This window comes from Mustela nivalis, assembly GCF_964662115.1.
Source record: "Mustela nivalis genome assembly, chromosome: 6".
Classification (NCBI taxonomy): domain Eukaryota; kingdom Metazoa; phylum Chordata; class Mammalia; order Carnivora; family Mustelidae; genus Mustela; species Mustela nivalis.
The window spans coordinates 152,862,447-152,880,462 of record NC_139025.1 but is presented as its reverse complement, the minus strand read 5'-3'; the positions used below and the strand labels follow the sequence as shown (position 1 = coordinate 152,880,462).

The 18,016-nt window shown below is 53.0% G+C and overlaps 1 protein-coding gene across 3 annotated transcripts in view; it reads right to left on the bottom strand.

The window, feature by feature from the left end:
- Nucleotides 1–18,016, bottom strand: part of LOC309867399 (endophilin-A3) — a 487,937-nt gene that overhangs the window by 328,498 nt on the left and 141,423 nt on the right. The window contains exons 1-2 of one of the 3 annotated variants that reach the window (XM_082736212.1): nt 11,135–11,634; nt 9,609–9,709 (exon numbers count right to left, since the gene is read on the bottom strand). In XM_082736212.1, the coding sequence (XP_082592338.1) occupies nt 9,609–9,677 (69 nt within the window). In that variant the 5' untranslated portion in view covers nt 9,678–9,709; nt 11,135–11,634. Of the gene's footprint in view, nt 1–9,608; nt 9,710–11,134; nt 11,635–18,016 lie in introns of those variants that run through there. The other 2 variants (XM_082736211.1, XM_082736215.1) reach the window with 2 other exon arrangements.

The following is an 18,016-nucleotide window of genomic DNA, read 5'->3' as shown; positions in this document are numbered from 1 at the left end:
AGACAACAGAAACAGCGAGCTTAGAAAAAGAATGGCAAAAATCAAAAAATAGAAACCTTGCAAATTCGAAGACCACGCTACAAAACCTTTCCTGAACACAGAACACACACTTAATGAAGAGGAAAAAAACTAGTTACATAAAAATCATTTACATCATGGCCCAGTGAAAATATAAGACAGAATAAAGAAGAAATTGTGTAGCTATCATGGCAGAGAGAGTGAGACACATATAAGGGGGAAAAACCAGACTGGCCGCAGAGTATTCAGTAAGACTCAATGACAGAAGGTACAGAATCGATATTTACAACGACCTCAGGGAAAAAGTGAGAGAAGTTTTCTTTCATTGTATCGTTGAATTTTTTGGTTTTTGGTCTTTCGGGAGAGAGTAACTCTACGTATGTTGGATCCCCTTTCATCATTTTTTTATTATTTATTTGTTTCTGTTTCATCTGGTAGAATACCCATTCTGTCTGGCACGTTCCCAGTTCCTTAGTCCCCTGTGTCTGTGCCATTCCTCACAGGGCCAGCTGCTGCCAAAGACCAGCACAAGGAGCACGTGAGGCACGAGACCGAAGGCACTAGAGCAACCCAGCGCCTCCACTCCGCTCTGGCCTCAGGCTCATCATCTTACTAACTAAGCGCTTCCTTGTCTCTTGAGCAACATCTGACTCTTACCGTCAACACTCAAAAGTCAGTGAGGTCCACAGGAAGCCCCTTAACCCGCAGCTCTTCGTTCTGAGAAGTGCTGCTCCCTCCCCCCACCTTCTCCCCTTCACCCACAGCAGCCTCTGTCCCTAGAAGGTCACCTTGAGCACCTAGACAAAAAAACTGTGTCAACGATTTTGCCTTCAAGTCTGGGATGCTTCCCATTCTTGGTGTCAGGTAAGACCTCTTTGGGGGACAATATCTACTTCTTCCGAGCCCCATCGGGGCCCCCAACGTCACTGTTCTTACCAAAAGTAAGAACAGGCACAATTTGTGACAGTGTCCCTTAGGGAAATCTCTGTCCTGTTCCCAATCTGAGGAGACCCATACCAGCCTTCAGGATCCTCTCTCACATCTAGGTTCAACAGTACTCAAAAAAAAAGTACTTTGTATTTTGTGTTGAGGGGCTAGTACCATTTCTTCATTTCACTGAAGATAAGCTTGTTCTTTTTGTTGTTTGTTTTGTTTAGTTTTGAGGGAAAGAACTCTGGTAACTCCCCCATGATGCCAGATCTCTTTCAAAACAACAGGATTTTTGTTCTTGGAACTTGACCGAATCATTTGAAAGACCTTCTGGATTAGCCAAAACAATGATACTGAAGAAAATCTTGCCTTAATAGTTACCGAACACACTACAAAGTTACAGTAAAGTAGCTTGTTAAAAATACGGTATTAGAAAAAAAAATATGGTAATAGCACGGGAAGAGACCAGCAGATTAATTAATTGCATTCTAAAATTAAAATGTTAATGCTTTTTTTAAAAGACTAGAAAAAGACACATACATGTATATATTTTCTCTCAGTATGATATTTCTAAGCCTGGTACAGAGGCACACAGCTCTTAAATTGAGAGGCTCCTAGAGTAGACAGCTTGGAAATTGTAAATGTCAGTGTATCCAAAACATAAAGAAAAATAAAATATTCATGACCAAATGGGAAAATTCCTTGCAACATAAGAAGAACAAAACGTGAATACAAAGAACAGAACATTTACAAATTAATTTTTAAAATCTCAATAGAAAAAACTGGCAAAAATAGGAGGGTAAAATCTGTTACACTATTTCTAACGTCTTAAGAAAATCTTACACAAAATCAGTAATAGAAATGTCCCAAAAGTATTTTTAAGAATCTCTCACAACTAAGATTTCCTTAAACTTTATATTGCCAGCTGCTGCAAAGTAAGAGTACACATTGAAAGAGAACTTGATAGTGTAAATTTAAGGTCTTAAAACTGCACATAGCTTTTGACCCCCAAATTATGTCTCAATGAGTACATTTTTCTAGAAATGTATTCAAAGAAAATGACCACAAATGTGAGCAAGGTTGGATCTGCAATGCATTTTTGTAGCAAATTATCTGTAACAGCAAAAAGCTGATCAACCTAAAGGTTCGGCAGTAAAGAATTTCTTAATAAAATGTAGCACAGCCAAATAATGCAGTACTATGAAGGCATTAAATATCATTATAGGAAAAATATTTAAGGACATATGGAAATATTCCTCACATCGTTAAACTTTTAAAAAATTATACTCCAACTACAGTATAATGACTTTTAAAAGATGCATGTATATTAATATTCTAAAAAGAATATTAGGAATAAGGCGCCTTGGTGGCTCAGTTGGTTTAAGTGTCTGCCTTCGGCTCAAGTGGTGATCCCAGGGTCCTGGGATGGAGCCCCAGGTCGGGCTCCCTACTCAGCGGGGAGCCTGCTTCTCCCTCTGCCTCTGCCTCCCTCTCTCTCTCTCTCTCTCTCTCTCTCTCTGCATCTCATGAATAAATAAATAAAATCTTTTTTTAAAAAAATTAGGAATACATATATACAACCAAACCCTAACAACTGGTAGAATAAAAGATTATTTTTGCATCTTTGTCTTTTCCTGTGTTTTCCACATTTTTTCATCAACAGGTTTTATGTTTTTAGAGCAGGAAAAACACACAGTGGAAATTTCAAAGGAGAGAGTGAAGAGAATTTCAAGAGTCCTTTAATCTTATAAATGAATTTTTATTTTAAAATAAATGGTATTCTCCCTTTTTTAAAATTATTTGCAAAACAAAAGGCTACTATATTTATAAATGAAGGCTTGGAGAACAAATGCATTTCTGAGTGTTTGACCACAATAATTTGTAGCATACATTGGCTGGAGCTGTTCAGGGCTGACAAATTCCAGAAAGTAATTGCATAAAATACTTGGAGAGGAAATTGCTTTATGCTTCCATGCTATTTATGGAAATTAGCATCTTTGTAAAAATAAACTGCCAGCAATCACAATCATAAACCTTGAAATGTGGTTTCCATAAGATGTTAGCTCTGGTGCGTTAAGATCCATTAGCAAGGCAGTGGGGGAACCCTGCCCACTTTTCTGTTATGAAGCAATTACATATAATTGGTTTTTTCCTCTTGTGTCTTAAACCCTTCTTTTCTCCTAGATGCTTCCCTGTGGAGGATACATATATAGGCTGAAATCTCACTTTGCCCAGCACAACCTTGCTAACAATCTTGTTTCCCTCTCCAAGAGCGTCGCACATCTCCTTTCTTGGTGCTTTCACCTTCTGGAACCCATATCATGCCCTGAAATTACTCCTTCAAATGTCACCTACCATTTCACAAGATCAGGGTCAACTTTCATGTTCAAGCGTCCCTAAAACTTATTCAAAACCCGAAGGAATCTTCATTTCCTCCCTCTCGCGTGCTCTCCACCCACGGTCATCACGTGTCAGGATGTATCTCCTTCAGGTTCTATAATGGTTTCCCTACCCCCCTCTTGTCTGTGGCTAACGCCCACCCATGCGCTCTCATGAACAGAGTTGAAGGTCTCCTTATTACCAGCCTGGACCAGTGCCAGCGGCCTTCCAAGTCTCCTCTGCTCAAGTGCATCACCAGGGGTCCAGTGGTTCATAACGGTGCCTCCCATCGCCTCCCCAACACCCACAGGATACCATGCTGCCTGCTGCGCAATGTCCTCCTTCTTAAGGACATACAGAGCACGCTTGTTGAGGTCCTCTCCAGGATAACCCCAAACTCTTTGTTCATCCTGACTTCACACCCTGTGCCGCCGTGCACCCTCCTCTCAAGCATACTGTATCTAGGGAAGCAGGGGGTGGCCCCCATGCTTTCAGAAGCCACCATTCTGCACCAGACGTCTCGAGAATTCTTTGCTGGTCGTTGGCTCTAGACCTCACCCCACAGAACCTCACCAACAGTCTTTAACTACATCACCCGTGCTTTAATAAAATTACCTTTTTGCACCAAAAGAAGAAAAGAAACAAATTCTGAGAGGAGCGAATGCAAGTTAGTGCCTAGTGGGCACCAGGCAGGGCAACAGAGGAATGCCCAGGATTCCGGCTCCAGTGACCAGCTGATGGGGAGTCTAAGCCCAGAGACAGAGTTGTGGGCAGAGGGTCTGGAGACTTCCGTCTGGGAAGTACCGTGCTCGAGCCCCCCAGGGGAGTGGGCGAGAGGAGGGGGCTAGTAGCTCCTGGATATGCTGACCCCGTGCAGCTCTTGGAAGAGGCAGCCATAAGCCTCTCGGAGAGACTGGCCCTCGTGCACGTGGGAGAGGCTTTCGAGTTTTGAAAGAAAAACCAAAACAGACTTATCAGAACAGGGTTTTGTTTCCAGTATTTACACTTAGAAGTTAAAGTAAACTAAAAGATATCTTTTTTATCTTTCCAGTCTATCTAGAACCTTCCTGGAAGAGAACACTTGAAGGCCTGGACCACGATGACAGTTGGGTCCCCTGGTAATAAATCGCAGGCAGGAGCCCCTGGAGAGAAAAACCAGGGGAGTGGGGGAGGTGCCCGGCGAGAGCGTGGGGAGAGAGAAAGAGGAGGCCAAGTGCAGAACTCTGGGTCTGAGCAGCTTTTCTCAAAAGCCAGACATGAGAAGGTCAGAGGGGCAGAAGGAGAAAGACATCAGGTGTCGCCTATGTCAAACAAGGAGAGGGCCCCTCTTCATTCTTACACCGGATTCTCACGGGATAGGATCTACCCGATGACTCCATCCTGCAGGTACAGGCCTTGGGGGCGAGTTGGCAACAAGGTGGACCCCCCTGCCTCCAGGACAAGCCGAGGCCCCCAAAACCACTGTGGAGGGTGACGTCCCACAGGGAGGGCCTTTATGACCTAAAACCCAGAGTGCTGGAGGAACTCGACCCAGAGTTCCTCTTGAAACAGAACGAAGAGGAAAAAGGCCACAAGGTATATCAAATGTATAACAAAGCACAGTCAACCAAGGAGAAAATTATTCTGATGAATATTCTAGAAAGTAAGCAAAGCTGGGAGCATGAGGCGTTCACGGACAGGCGGCTGATGGCAAGCACCTGTGAAGGAACATCCTGAAAAGAACCCAGATGTCAAACAAAGGAATAATGGGCTTCAACGAATTATGGTATCATGGCATAATCGTAAGAACAGTGAACACGGCCATTTCATGTGTAGGACGTGTACTGATATGTCAAGACCGTCATAATTCAGAGACTGAAGACGGCGGTGGCAGTATCTTTAGTAGGATCCCATGTACGAAAACATAACACACGTCTTTATGCCCAGAAAAAGTCTAGAAGATTACACAAGAAAACACAAATAGTTATTACCTGGGCGGGAGTAGTAAGGCCAATATTTTATTTTGATTTCCCTTTCATTTACCCAGATCTTCTATTTTTCTACAATTTACGCTCACAGTCAGTCCTGCCAGACACAGTGGGTCCGGCTCGAGCAAGGAGGTCGGTCCGTTCACTGTCGTTCTCTGAATCCTCTTGCCTTGACCGGGACCAGCAGGAACAGGGCCCCAGAGCGTGGCAGGGGAGTTCTCAATGTGGGAGTGGAAGAGAGACAGGAAGTGGTTGTCCAGGGACCGCACTAGTGGTGCAGAACTCCGTCTGCGAAGACGGAATACGACGAGTGTGGAGGCTCTCGAACCACCGCTCCTGCACTACCCAATTCAGTCCCGCGGACAGCGACCCGCGACCCAGGCTGCCATCTGAGTCCGCCGCCCTCCTCCTCCCCCGCGTCAGGAGGGGGGTTCTGCGGAGGTGGGGGGCTTCCGCACCTCACCACAGCAACCCACGCCTGGGTTCGGGTTCCGGATATAAAGGGGACAGGGTGAAAGCTGAAAGGTTGGGATGAACATCTGTCGTGTCCGAAGGGGGGGAAACACCACCGGGGCCAGAGCCACCACCACGACTCCCAAAGCCTCCACCGAGATGACAGCCACTCGGACAAAACTGCCCTGGAGACCCAAATCACCCCAAACCACCCAGGATCCCCGAAACCAGACTCCAGACAGCAGACTGAGGAAATCAGGATGATGGAGAAAGACGACAAAGAACAGCAAGACCAAAACCAATGCCAAAGAGACCAGACCACCAGACCACCGAGACCCGAGCCGCCACCACCATGAGCGCTGGCCCTACGCCCTACGCCCAGAGCTGACGTGTCTAATTTTAGTGTCACAATATCCAGTGGGACCTTTCCTGACCACCAAACGTTGGCCAAAGCGGTGACAGAGAGGAGCCAAGTACCCCACGTTCTAAAGACACCCGCCTCAAGAGCTCGCTAGGGAGCAGCACGGTGGGTCCTACTGTCACCGGCCTAGTCTCTAAGGACGACTGAGATGCATTGAAGGAAAAGGCGCTCACAGAGACTCCACAGGGGAACCTGCAAGCAGGGGCTGGCGATCCACGCCCTACCGTGGGCATCGGCTCCGACGGTCTGCGGATAGGACCCTGCCCACCCCCCACCCCCAGAGCAGTGAGTGGGGGGCAGAGAGAGGAGGCAGCGTGGAGAATCCCGTGTCTCCACCGTCTGCAGAGTGAGGACGCGTGCGTGGCCTACGGATCAAGCGGGCCACGCCGAAGGGACTGGGGTGTCGTTTTGTAACTGACACACGATGTCACTTTGGTTTCCGCCACAGCACACAGTGATGGGGCAAGTCTGAGCGTCCCGCTGTGCATCCGGGTGTAGACCACCTTGCTGGTACCCCAGCCACAAAGCTGTGCAGCGAGCAAGAAGAGCCCAGCAGCAACAGGCCGGCAGAGCCGGGCCTCCTGCTCCAGGAAAGGGGGTCCTGCAGGCCCTCCGAGGAAGCCACACAGGCCACCCGAGGGCACGAGAGGCAGCGAGAGCCGGACGTGCAGTGACAATCACCCAAGAGAAGCAAGTAGTTAGGTAGAGAGCTCTCTGCTCTTCTCCCCGCTCGCCTCTGCTATTTCTAGTGCCAGGAAGGCTGCACCGGAATAATGAAAAGGAAGGAGCGTCCCAGGCCAGTCCTCGCCGCTGGCTGTGGTGGGAAGAGGGCCGGCCACAGCATGACCCCGTCTCACGCGCCCCGAGCCCCGCGTCCACCCTGCATGAGCCAGAAGGGAGGGGAGATGTAAATCAGGGAAGTCAGCATTTCAAACAGGACTGGACTTTTTTAAAATGGAAAAATTAAAATGAACCGGCTCAAGACTTTACTAAGGAAGGGAGTGGGCTTGACAGGGCGCGGCTGGAGCCCACGACTGGCGCATGTGTACTCCCACCGAGAGGGGGCTCCCCCACGAGGGAGGCTGCAGGGGAGCGCTGGTCCCCAGGGAGAGGAGCGGGAGCCACAGGAAGCCTCCAGGGCCCATGACCCAGGGGGCTGAGGGAGACAGCAAGCTCCCCCAGAAACGCTCCAGAACGAGTCAGGAGAGCTCAAGACTGCCGACCTCGTGCTTTGCTCTGCGGCCCGTCGCTGCGACCTGTGGCCAGCGACTAGAGGAGGTCAAGTCGTCTGCAGGTGCGTTAAAGGACATGCAGTTGGCACGGCCCCGCTCCCTGGGGCTCAGCCTCCTGTCTACTGGTCCTCCACCAGTCACCTCGTGGCAGGCCGTAGAAGGCAAGGAGACACACTGAAGAACATCTAGAGGCCCCAAACCCCCAAGTCCCAACACACCCCAGAGAGGCAGCTTCGAATGGAACCCAGGCTGACCGTAGGCAGACAACCAGGTGTCCAGAAGCAGGATCTCAGGACTGACCGACCCTTCACTGGAACATTCTCTTTCCCTGCATGGGGAGACCATCCTGCCCAATCCCACTCACACCTGACGGGAAGCCCCTGAGGAGTTCCGCCCCCGAGGAGTTCCGCCCCCACCCCTAGCCAGGCAGCACCTGTCTGTTCGGCTGATGCCTCCTGACTGCCCCCTACAGGACCGCCGCGGGGACTACAGGCAGCGACTGCCGCAGAGAGCTCAGACCCATCACACACAGGTTGCCAGACAGTCTCTGTTTCGTCTGTCCCCTTCTCACACTTGCAGTGGATTCGCTCCTCCAAACAATTTGATGAGGTAGATCCCCCCCCTCCCGGATGCCAGAACGGACGCAGAGAAGTCCGTGTGATGGGTCAGGAAGAAGGGGCGCTGGGATTCGAGCAGCCTGAAACCTCTTTTCACGATCTCCCGCACACACTGCCCCGTGCAGGGGAACAACACTGCCAGAGGCGCACAGATATGGAAAAATCCAAAAGAGGTCACTGAGTGATTCAAGCTGGGCAAACACTGCCCTTGGCCAAAGGTCAACAGACTGCCTCAAAGCACATTTAAATTTTATAAGGTGCAAGAAGACAAAACGAAACGCGGTGCCTTGAAACCTCGGCCCCAGCTGACCGGGAATGGAGCCCGTTTCAGATCTGCTGATGGGAAAGAAAAGCGAGTCTCCACCACCTGCCACCCCACGGCCCCTCACTGACTACAGAAACCCTAAAGTCACCCCAAAAATACTTAAGACACATCTGTTAGAATGTGTTTATGGAGCAACATCAGTGAAATGGGATGATGAGGCAGAAACTGTACCTCCAGAGCCAGTTTTCACGAGCCACCGAAATCGTGGGGCACTGGAGTTGGAAGAGGCTCAGAAACACCGTGTCCAAGAAAGTGAACTGAGAATCAGTCTGAGTAATGGATCCCACGGTGTGTGTCTCTATTCAAGGGTGCGTCCTCATCGAACAGACGTTAAAGCCCTTCTCACCCGCATGCCCAAGAAGTTACGCCTGATGAGAGGAGTTGCCTTGTTCTAATTCTGACAAGGGGCTGTCCTGGGCTAGCAGCAGCCCTTGGGGACACGACACTAAGACATGCTCTGCACCTTTCGACCGAAGGCCACAGACTGTTTGGCTCAATCCAGGCTGCAAACACATTTTTCTGGCTGTCGGAGCTTTTCAAAGCGGGAGGTTTCATAGGAAATCTGGATGGCCCAAGTATCTTGAAAAATTAGACCATGCGGCAATCCTGGGCTTGTGTTCCCACTTGGCAATGACCAGCTGGAGGTAAGCAGAGGCTGCTCTAACTAGATGAAGCGTGGGCCATCCACTTTTCCGCTGTCTCCAGTATTCCCTATCGTCTCTCCGGCAATGCCGTCTTCACCCCTTTATTTCCGCCTGCCCCGTTGCCAAATGAAGATGCAAGAGATGAGCTGCCCACACCCCCAGCTGGTGGGAAAAACAGCAGTCTAAAGAAAGGACTACAAAACAGTGTGACATGTGTTGATAGAAGTAAACTCAAAATAGTTACTTAGTGACTGAGCTAAGGCCAGAAATTGGGCTCTGCCCCATTCATTATGTCCTGGCCTCTAGCAGCCTCACCTCTCGTGGGCACACACAGACCACCACCCTAGACTGAAAAGACTGGGTCCTGCACAACCCCAAGTCATGGCTGGCATGTGATATCCAAGTGGCATCCGGGCACTGCTCAGGACACAGAGAGGACCCAAGGAATTTGAATCATTCTTATAGCTAAGACAACCAGAAATACCGTTTGCTGGAGGTAAGAGAGAAAACCAGATGCTCTTGGCATAGGATTAATACAAGTCATACCACATCTTAGGTGATCTAGAATAATGCTCCTAAGCAAGCAGAGGAGTGTGTGCCCTTCTTCGTCCCTCGATATTACCTGCAGGAGGGCAGAGTGCATGAAGACCGTCCATATCAGCAGCCACCAGGAGCTCTGCCAGGAAGCCATGGGGTCTGGTCTCCTGGGGGTCTCTCTTGAGCCTACAAAAGAAGAAAATGTTGGCTTTCAACCAACTCTGCCCCCAGCGGCAGCACCCATGACTTAAGAGACCAGTCAGAGGGAGGGATTCTGAGCCTCCCATAATGTCTTGGAAAGGTCTGTGTAGGTCCAGGATGGGACTACCTACTACGGGGCGCAGATGGGTCCACATCAAGGTGAGGAGGGCAGCTGGACCCTCCTGCCATGCGCAGCCCACACCTCCAGGCCTTCTGAAGCTGAGAGGTCTCCACACCAGCCACTTTCCAGCTCGTGTGTCAGCAGCAGGGTGTGGCTACTGGCAACTGACTCAGGAAGCCAGTGTGGAGCCAAGGGTTAGGGCACCTGCCAGCTTCTTCGACTTCAGGCAAAAATGGATCTGAGACCAACTAAGCCAGCCCCGAGAGGAGAAGGGACCTGCCTAAGGTCACACAGCAAGATGGTGACTGTTCCGGGACTGGAACGCAGGTCTTCTGACAGTTTAAGGCTTTCCCCAGCAGATGATACCATGTCCTGTCCGAACCGCAGACCTGCAGCCCGAGAGGTCTGAGAGCTGAGTCCGGGGGGCTTCAGAGGGCACAGCCTCAGCGCTGGCCCAACACAACCTCCCAAAAGTAGGTGAGGGCGAGCCAGCGGAGGCCCCCTGAGCCCAGGAGGGCCGCGGGGGGTTTCTGCCGAGTTCTCCTGACAATTTACAGGGAAATCAGTATGAGTCGGGACTGGAAAAGCCGAGGTCACACTCGCCTCTCGCTTCGCCTCGCGGGCGCCTTGGCGGAGCCGGTGTCCGGGGGCGGGTCGGTGGCTTCGCTCCATCTGGAGAAAGCATTAAGGGCCTGGCCTAATGCGATCCGCAAATGTGCTGCTGTTTCCGACCTGAGGCGGCGACTCCGGGCCGAAGGGAGGCGGCCGGTGCCGGGCCCACGCACCGCGCGCCCCCCTGGCCGGCTCGGCCCCGGCCGCCCCGCCGCACACCCCGCCCGCTGCCCGCTGCCCCGCGGCGTCTCCTCCCGCGTCCGCGCGTCCCCGGCACCCTGTGCCCGCTCTCCCCGCGGGCGCGTCGCCTGGGCCCCTGGCGCCTCAGGCGCTCGGGACCCACCGGCCGGGCGGCGGGACCTTCCGACGCTCCCGGTTCCCGGCTCCCGGCCGCTGTCAGCCCGTTCTCCGCCCGGGAAGCCCAAGCCCGAGAGCCCCCGCTCTCCGGGGCTCCCCCACAAGGAAGAGCGCCCCCCGCGCGCGGAGAGTGTGTCCGCACACGTCCCTCCGCGAACGCCCCCGGGCCCCACGGAGCGCTGCGAGGGGAGCGCCCCGGTCCTGGAGGACCCCGGGACCCGCAGAGAAATCCCCTCCCGCTCCGCGTCCCCCAGCCCTGCTCGGCGGCCACGGCCCCGCGTCGTCCTTCCCCGACCTCGCGCGGAGCTCGCGGCACCCACCTTGCGCCGCGGACGCTTCTGGGACGCGCGGCCCGGGCGGCGCGGGCCCGGCGCGCGCGGCGGAGAGGCGGGCGGGAGCGGCCCCGTCAACACCTCGTGCGGAATCCGGCCCCAGGACGTTCCCCGACGCCGGCCTCCCGCCCGCGGCGCCGCAGTCGCCGCCGCCGCCGAGCACTTAAATGGGGCCGGGACGGGGGCCGCCCCGCCTCTCCCGCCCCCTCCGGGCGCCGAGCGCGGCGCGGGCGGGGACCCAGCGGCGGAGGGCGCGCGCCGCCACCTGCACCGCCCGGCAAGTGCACCGCGCGCCCGGCCACCCTCCGCCCGAGCCGGGGGGCGCCGGGGCGCGAGGGGAGCGCGTGAGGGGCCGGGCCCGGGCCGCTCGGAGCGCGCGGGGCCTCGGCGACGGCGAGACGCGGCTGGAACGCTCCTCCGCCCGCTTCCTGGAAGCCACTCCTCGCCCTGGGCCGGCCGCCAGGCGTGGTGCCAAGAGCCGGGATTGCCGACGCCGCCACCGCCGCCGCCGGCAGGCGCGCTGGGAAGAGGCGGCCGCGGCCGCGCGAGCCAGCCCGGGGCGCCCCGCCTCAGTCGGAGCCGGGAGGGGGGCTGCCGCCGCCCCCCACCGCCCCGAGCCTCCAGCCGCCCTTCCCGGGCCCGCCCGGCGGCCACACCGAGGGCTGTCCGGAGCCACCGGCTCGTGCCCGCGGGCCTCAGCTGCCCCCGGACCCGAGAGGAGTCCGCGGCCCCCCTCCCGGCCCGCGCCCCTCGGTCCCGGGGGAGACCCCGCGCCCCGCGCAGACCTGGCACCCGCCGCCGACTCCTGGGCGCGCTCGCCGCACGGACGTCCGGCTGCCACGGGCCACGAGCGGCCAAATAGGGTCACCCCCGGCCAGGTACCGGCAGCCACTTATGGGAGCTGGGCTTGCTTGAACCGCGCTGATGATGAGGGGCCAGGCCCGGGGTTAAGGGTAAAGGGGTGTCAAGACCGGGAACAGGGGTGACTTTCCTTGTGGACTCCTGGAAGTGAAGGGAATTAGACACAATGTTCGTCCCTGGCGTTGGCCTCATCACGAAGGTATCAAGGCAGGGGCCGGGCATTGCTTGGAAAGGCTGCCTTGGGCCCCCACCTAAGTGCGACCACGGACTCATTTCCTTGGGGGCCCGAGCGTGCCAGCCACTGTGCTGAGCTCTTCCGGGCCCAACGGGGTTGGTTAGGATCCTGATTCCCACTTCAAAGCGAGGAAGCCCAGAGGATCAATACATTGCACGCAGTGAGTTGCAAAGCCGGGACTGAAGCTGGTGAACTCTGCTGTTCATCCCTGAGGTTCATCTCCCGCCTGTTCTGTAGTTGGTACACTCAGATGGGGGTAGAGCTTTACAGAGGGGAGCTGACCCCCTGTCTGCCTCCCTCCCACTGTCTTACCTTCCTGGCCCTCGGGTCTCCTCTGGCCGAGAGGAGGATCTGCAGACTGTCTCCGCACTCCATGTGAGATGGCCGGAATCTCATGGTGAAATGAGCAGAGGACATTCAGGGTCAAGAGGGCAGAGAGGACCAGGACGCAGTGGGACACGACTCAGTCTGGGGCAGGAGAGCTGGGCAGAACCACAGAAAACGCACTTACCTACAGTTCTTGTAGTTATGATCTTAGGAGGTCAAGGGAACGGGGAAGCTGGCAGTCGCGAACTCTGAAATGCAGAGTTAGGTCCCTGCCAGCCCTGGGTCACGTCCGCCAACCAATCAATACACAACCTCATTTTATCTGTGGTTCTCATTAAAACATCTACTATCTTTTCACGAACATTGAGCCCACAACCACCAGCGGCTCAAGTCCTTGCCCGGTGCCCCGCATCGAGCTTGAGGATTTGCTCTGGAGGACACATCGCTCACAGCCACTGCTTAGGACCTCCAGCCAGGCCTCCAGCACGGCTCTTGGAGGCCCTGTTAAACAGCAAAATCGCCAAAAAAGAAGACTGAAATGTAAAAAGTGGCACTGCATTGACCCTAAAAGGACACTGGTTTACAGCATGAAAGCCGACACAGGAAGGCAGAGGCGCGCCTCCCTGTTGTCCACCTTCACGGGGAACGTGCGTATCAGACGATTCACAGTTTCCACCTCTTTGCCAAATGACCATGAAAACATGGCAAGTATCGATTTGCAGATTCTAAATAAATCTTTGCAAGGAGGTAAATTCACAAACACAGAAGCTGCAAATAATGAGGATGGACTGTAGGGGCTTCTCATATCAGAACACCGTTCCAGAACATCTGCGGGGCACCCGGCACTGTTCTGGGCCCGTCACCTGCACCAGCCTAAGGGGGAGGCATTGTTTTTATTCCGCTTTACAAATGAGGAGACTGCTGCAGAAAGGTTGACCCGCAGGTTCTTAGCAACTAGAATGTGCCAGTTCTCACGTCATTCATATTCTAAAACCAGCCCAGTGTTTCACAGAGTCTGTTGCCGGAAGCTCATGAATATTCAAGATGAAATGGAGAATTCAAAGAGAGATTATGCCCCATGCAGCTGGGGTGAGCTGAGCTGACCGTGCCCGCACGCAGTTCAGGAAAGCACCACGAAGACCTCTGGAGCAGAAGGTGTGCTGGGAACGCTGGAGCCTCTGTGCTCCAGGGACTCCTGCCTCCACGGGACTCCCTGCCTCATTTTACCCTGGGCACTTGTGATTCCTGCGCCCGCCTCCGGGGAGCGCCCGCACCAAGTGTGGAGGCCGGGCTGAGCCGCTCTCTCCCAGGGGCTACATCTCCTACAGGGCCAATCCCTTAAGAAACAGGTGATCAGGAGTGAAAAGGAAGAGAGCAAACTTCCTCAGCTCCCCGAGGCAGTGCTGCCTGCCTCTCTCTCCGGCGGATCAAGCGGTCCTGTTTGTGACTCCAGCACTGGGAGTGTGGGTGACGAAGAGCCACGAAGGGCAGACTCCGCTAGGGAGGGGCTGGCCGGACCTCGCAGGCCCTGTTCCCGGGTTCCCACCTAACTACCCCCATTAGGACTCTCCTTCACCACTTTGCCCAAAGTGTGGACACAAAACCTTCCCTTAGTCCCGCATCCACGCTCCCCTCCGCCCTGCACCCCCGCCACTCAGCTCTGGCCAACATGTTTGAACAAGACATTGCCAAAGATTGGGAAAAATCTGGGGAGTGGGAAGAACAGAAGAGAATGAGCCCCCAAAAGACAATCTTGGATTGGGCTGCTGGGCACGGAGATGCCCACCCAATCTATCTCCCAAGGCTCAGGACCTAGGCTACCCCCCCACCCCACCCCCAAGAGAATCCCCACTGCCTGAGGACAGGGCGGCGTTATCAACCCTGAGAGGTCTGAGAAACCGAGTTCCATTTCCTCCCGAGGATGCATCCTCTTGCGTTCCGGTTTCCGTTACCAGCCACGGGGCTGCTTCTTCCCTGAAGAGCTTCGGGGATTCCCACCTGTACTCCCAGCATCGCCTACTAACCCCAGCCACAGGCGGGCGAGCGCAGCAGTGCATCATTCGTGTGCCAGGCGCAGACAGAGGACCAGGGAGGACCAGGGACGGTACTGTGGGTGATGCAGGTGTGGGAGTAGGTGTGCATTTTACCCTTAGACAGACAGGATGTCCTTTCCCGGCCTCAGCCTGAATTTGTTCTTGATACAGAATTGCTCCTTCTGCTTGCAGGACTTGTGAGATGGGTTTGAGAAGGCACAAAGCCTGCACTCTCAGCCAAAGCCGCCAGGAGGCAAGAGGCCGGGGCGCGCTAGGTGAGCACGGTGTCCCAGGGCTGCGAGATAGTCAAGAGGGTGTCCTTACGGAAGAAAACGGAAAGGGAGTCGAGAGCAGGACAGGAAAGGGGAAGAGCAGGACGAGCCCAGGGCCCAGGTGCTGCCTCGCCTTTGCTTGATTGTTAAGGTCCCTGGAGCAGGAGATCCTGCTGCAGACTTGGCCAGTCTTAAGGCAACAGGCCTGGACTGTGGTATCCACGTGCCAGTGAGGCCTGGCCACCCCTGGACTTGGGTGGTGGGTGTGACCTCCCAGGCAGCTCCCATAAACCAGAGACAGCGCTTCAGAGAAGCCCTAAGGGGTGACCCCTTGATAGCCATGCTCCCTTCAGCTGGGGCACGGGTGCACCTGCCAATACTGGGGGTCTGGACAGGGCGTCCACATTGACAGCATCAGCTGCACCTGATTTTAAGGTCTCCTTAGCTCTATATGGGAAACATGTTCCGCTGGTGATTATAGTTTTCTGCCTGTCCAGGATGGGGTCCCTTTTTGGAACAGAAATTTGCTTTATAAAATGTGTTCAAGTATTCTGCCTCCTCAGCAAGAAAACACCCTTGGGAGGAGGGGTGACAAGAGGTCACCCCTCTTGTGAGGGGTGAGGGGCTCTGGGCTTTGGCACAACCTCATTCTTGGTTTCTCCTCTCATCCTGCACTGAGATACCCCAGAGAGCATCTCGGGGCCCCAGATTAGTGATTTCGTGACTTCTCCGAGGGGCCGGACTCGTGATTTCAAGTCAGGAGCTCAGGAATGAGGACGGTTGTGGCTCTGGAGCTCTGAGCCAATCGGAATCTCTCTCCAGAGGGTGGTGTAGGACAGACTCTTTCTACAAAGTTTCAAATCTTTAGCGGTGAGATAAGGAGGGTTAGCATCCCCTAAAGTGTTGGAAAGGGACAGAACTGGGATCTGGTGACCTTCCATGCCTCAAACCAAGGCTGGTTCCCACGTGGCCTCTAGGACTAGCAAGAAGCTGACCTGATTCAATCTGGTCAATATCATATCAATTCAATTCAATTCATATCAAACAATTCAATATCAACACTCTGATAATCACACACACACACACACACACACACACATCCAGATGGACTACTATGGAACAGAAGCAAAACACAGAGGCCCCAGGAAGAATGGATTTGCTAGTAGCCTTGAACCATTTCACTCTGCCCCTGAGAACATTTATCTTCCCCTGAGAGGTACAAGGTGAGTGGGGAACACTGGAGCTGTCATCAGGAAACCCACAACTGAGGTCCAGGATTGGCCACAAATTGGGGGGTTCTGGGCAAGTCACTTCACCTCTCTGAGCATCCGCTCTCCGGGCTTCCTTGGAGGCAATGGATCCTTCCAGTGTAACATCCAAAATTGTATCTATACTCTTCTTGTGTAATATAGCAACACCTTCCTAAACTACGACTCAACCATGGCAATGTCTATGGCCCTAACCCCAGCCAGAACAGGAAAGCCCTCTGAGCACATCTGCGTGACCCCAGATTTAAGCATATTGTGTCTGAGCAAATACTCGAGGCTCACTCAGACTCTTGATGCTTTTGTTTGTGCATAGTTCCAATGTGTCTGTTCATCTGGCTCCCAAGAAAAACTTGGTCAAGTTAGTAACTTTAGTTAACTAAAGTTAGCTTTAGTAAAGTTAGTAACTTCATAACTGTAAATTTGAAAGGAAAAGAAAGCCTGCTAAGAAAAGGGATATTAACAATGTAAAGTCACTACTGAAGAACTGTAAAAGGCACAAGAGATGGGGAGCAGGGAACCCCACCATAGTTGGAGACCGTTTCATTCCCTTCAGATGACTTCAGAAAATCACTGTGTGATGGCACAGTACTGGGTTTGTGTTCACAAATCTAGATTATTTATGAATGCCTTTGTTCATTAGACCCTACTTATGGCTGTATTAAACTCCATGTTACATTTTAGAAAAACATTTGAGGGGCGCCTGGGTGGCTCAGTGGGTTAAAGCCTCTGCCTTCGGCTCAGGTCATTATCTCGGGGTCCTGGGATGGAGCCCAACATCAGGCTCTCTGCTCAGCGGGGAGCCTTCTTCCCTTCCTCTCTCTGCCTGCCTCTCTGCCTACTTGTGATCTCTGTCAGATAAATAGAATCTTTAAAAAAAAAAAAAAAAGGAAAGAAAAGAAAAACATTCTATCACAAAAGGGTTAGATTCAAGAAAAACAACAACAATAAGCAAGATATGTTCCTTCACTTCTTCACTCAGTTTCTGAAAAAAATCACATCTAGAACATCACCTCCGACGACTCTAGGAGACCAAGATTTTATTCCAGGGTTGATCAATTTGCACAAAAAAAGAACAGAGTGCAAAGTACCTGTACACACCGTTTTGGGTTTTTTGTTTTCTTTAGTTTTGCTTTTTTTCTGTGCGGGCTGTTGTTTCAAATTGTGAAAACGGTTTTCTTCCAAGTCATTAAGAAGAGGCTTATTCCCTGGTGTCACACTGCGTGTCCCCTGCCCCACAAAATGAGACCCGCCTGTTCAGTCGGCTCCCCCACATGTTCCTTACTCTGCCAGCTTGGCAATATTTGGGTTGGAAATACCACTAAGGAATACTTGAAAAGTCTTTTTTCATATGTAAGTTCAACAAAACACATTTCTGTGTATTGGGTTTGCAAAACACACTTACTTCTGGATGGTTTTGATAGCCCAGTAGGCAATTTTTTTAAAAGATATTTATTTATTTATTAGAGAGAGAGGGAGAGGGAGACACTAACTCCCTGCTGAGCAGAGAGCCTGAAGCAGGGCTCCATCCTAGGACCCCAGGATCATGACCTGAGCCAAAGGCAGCCGCTACACCAACTGAGCCACCCAGGTGCCCCTCATGAGACATTTTTATCCCCTCTTTACCAAGACCCAGGCAAAAATGTTCTGTGGATGACTGTGAAGAACCAGCTTCCTTCAGATCCCACCATCCCCAACTGGTCAGCTTCAGATTCGAAGAAAAATTCAGTTCAATGCAGTGAAATGCAATGTATATTAACTGACAGTCTACTTTGTGCCAGGCATGGGCTAGGTCCTGGGAACACAGTGGCATGATAAGCTATCACCCCGACTCGGAAGGAGCCGATGAGATAGGGTATGATAGATGTTCCCAGAGG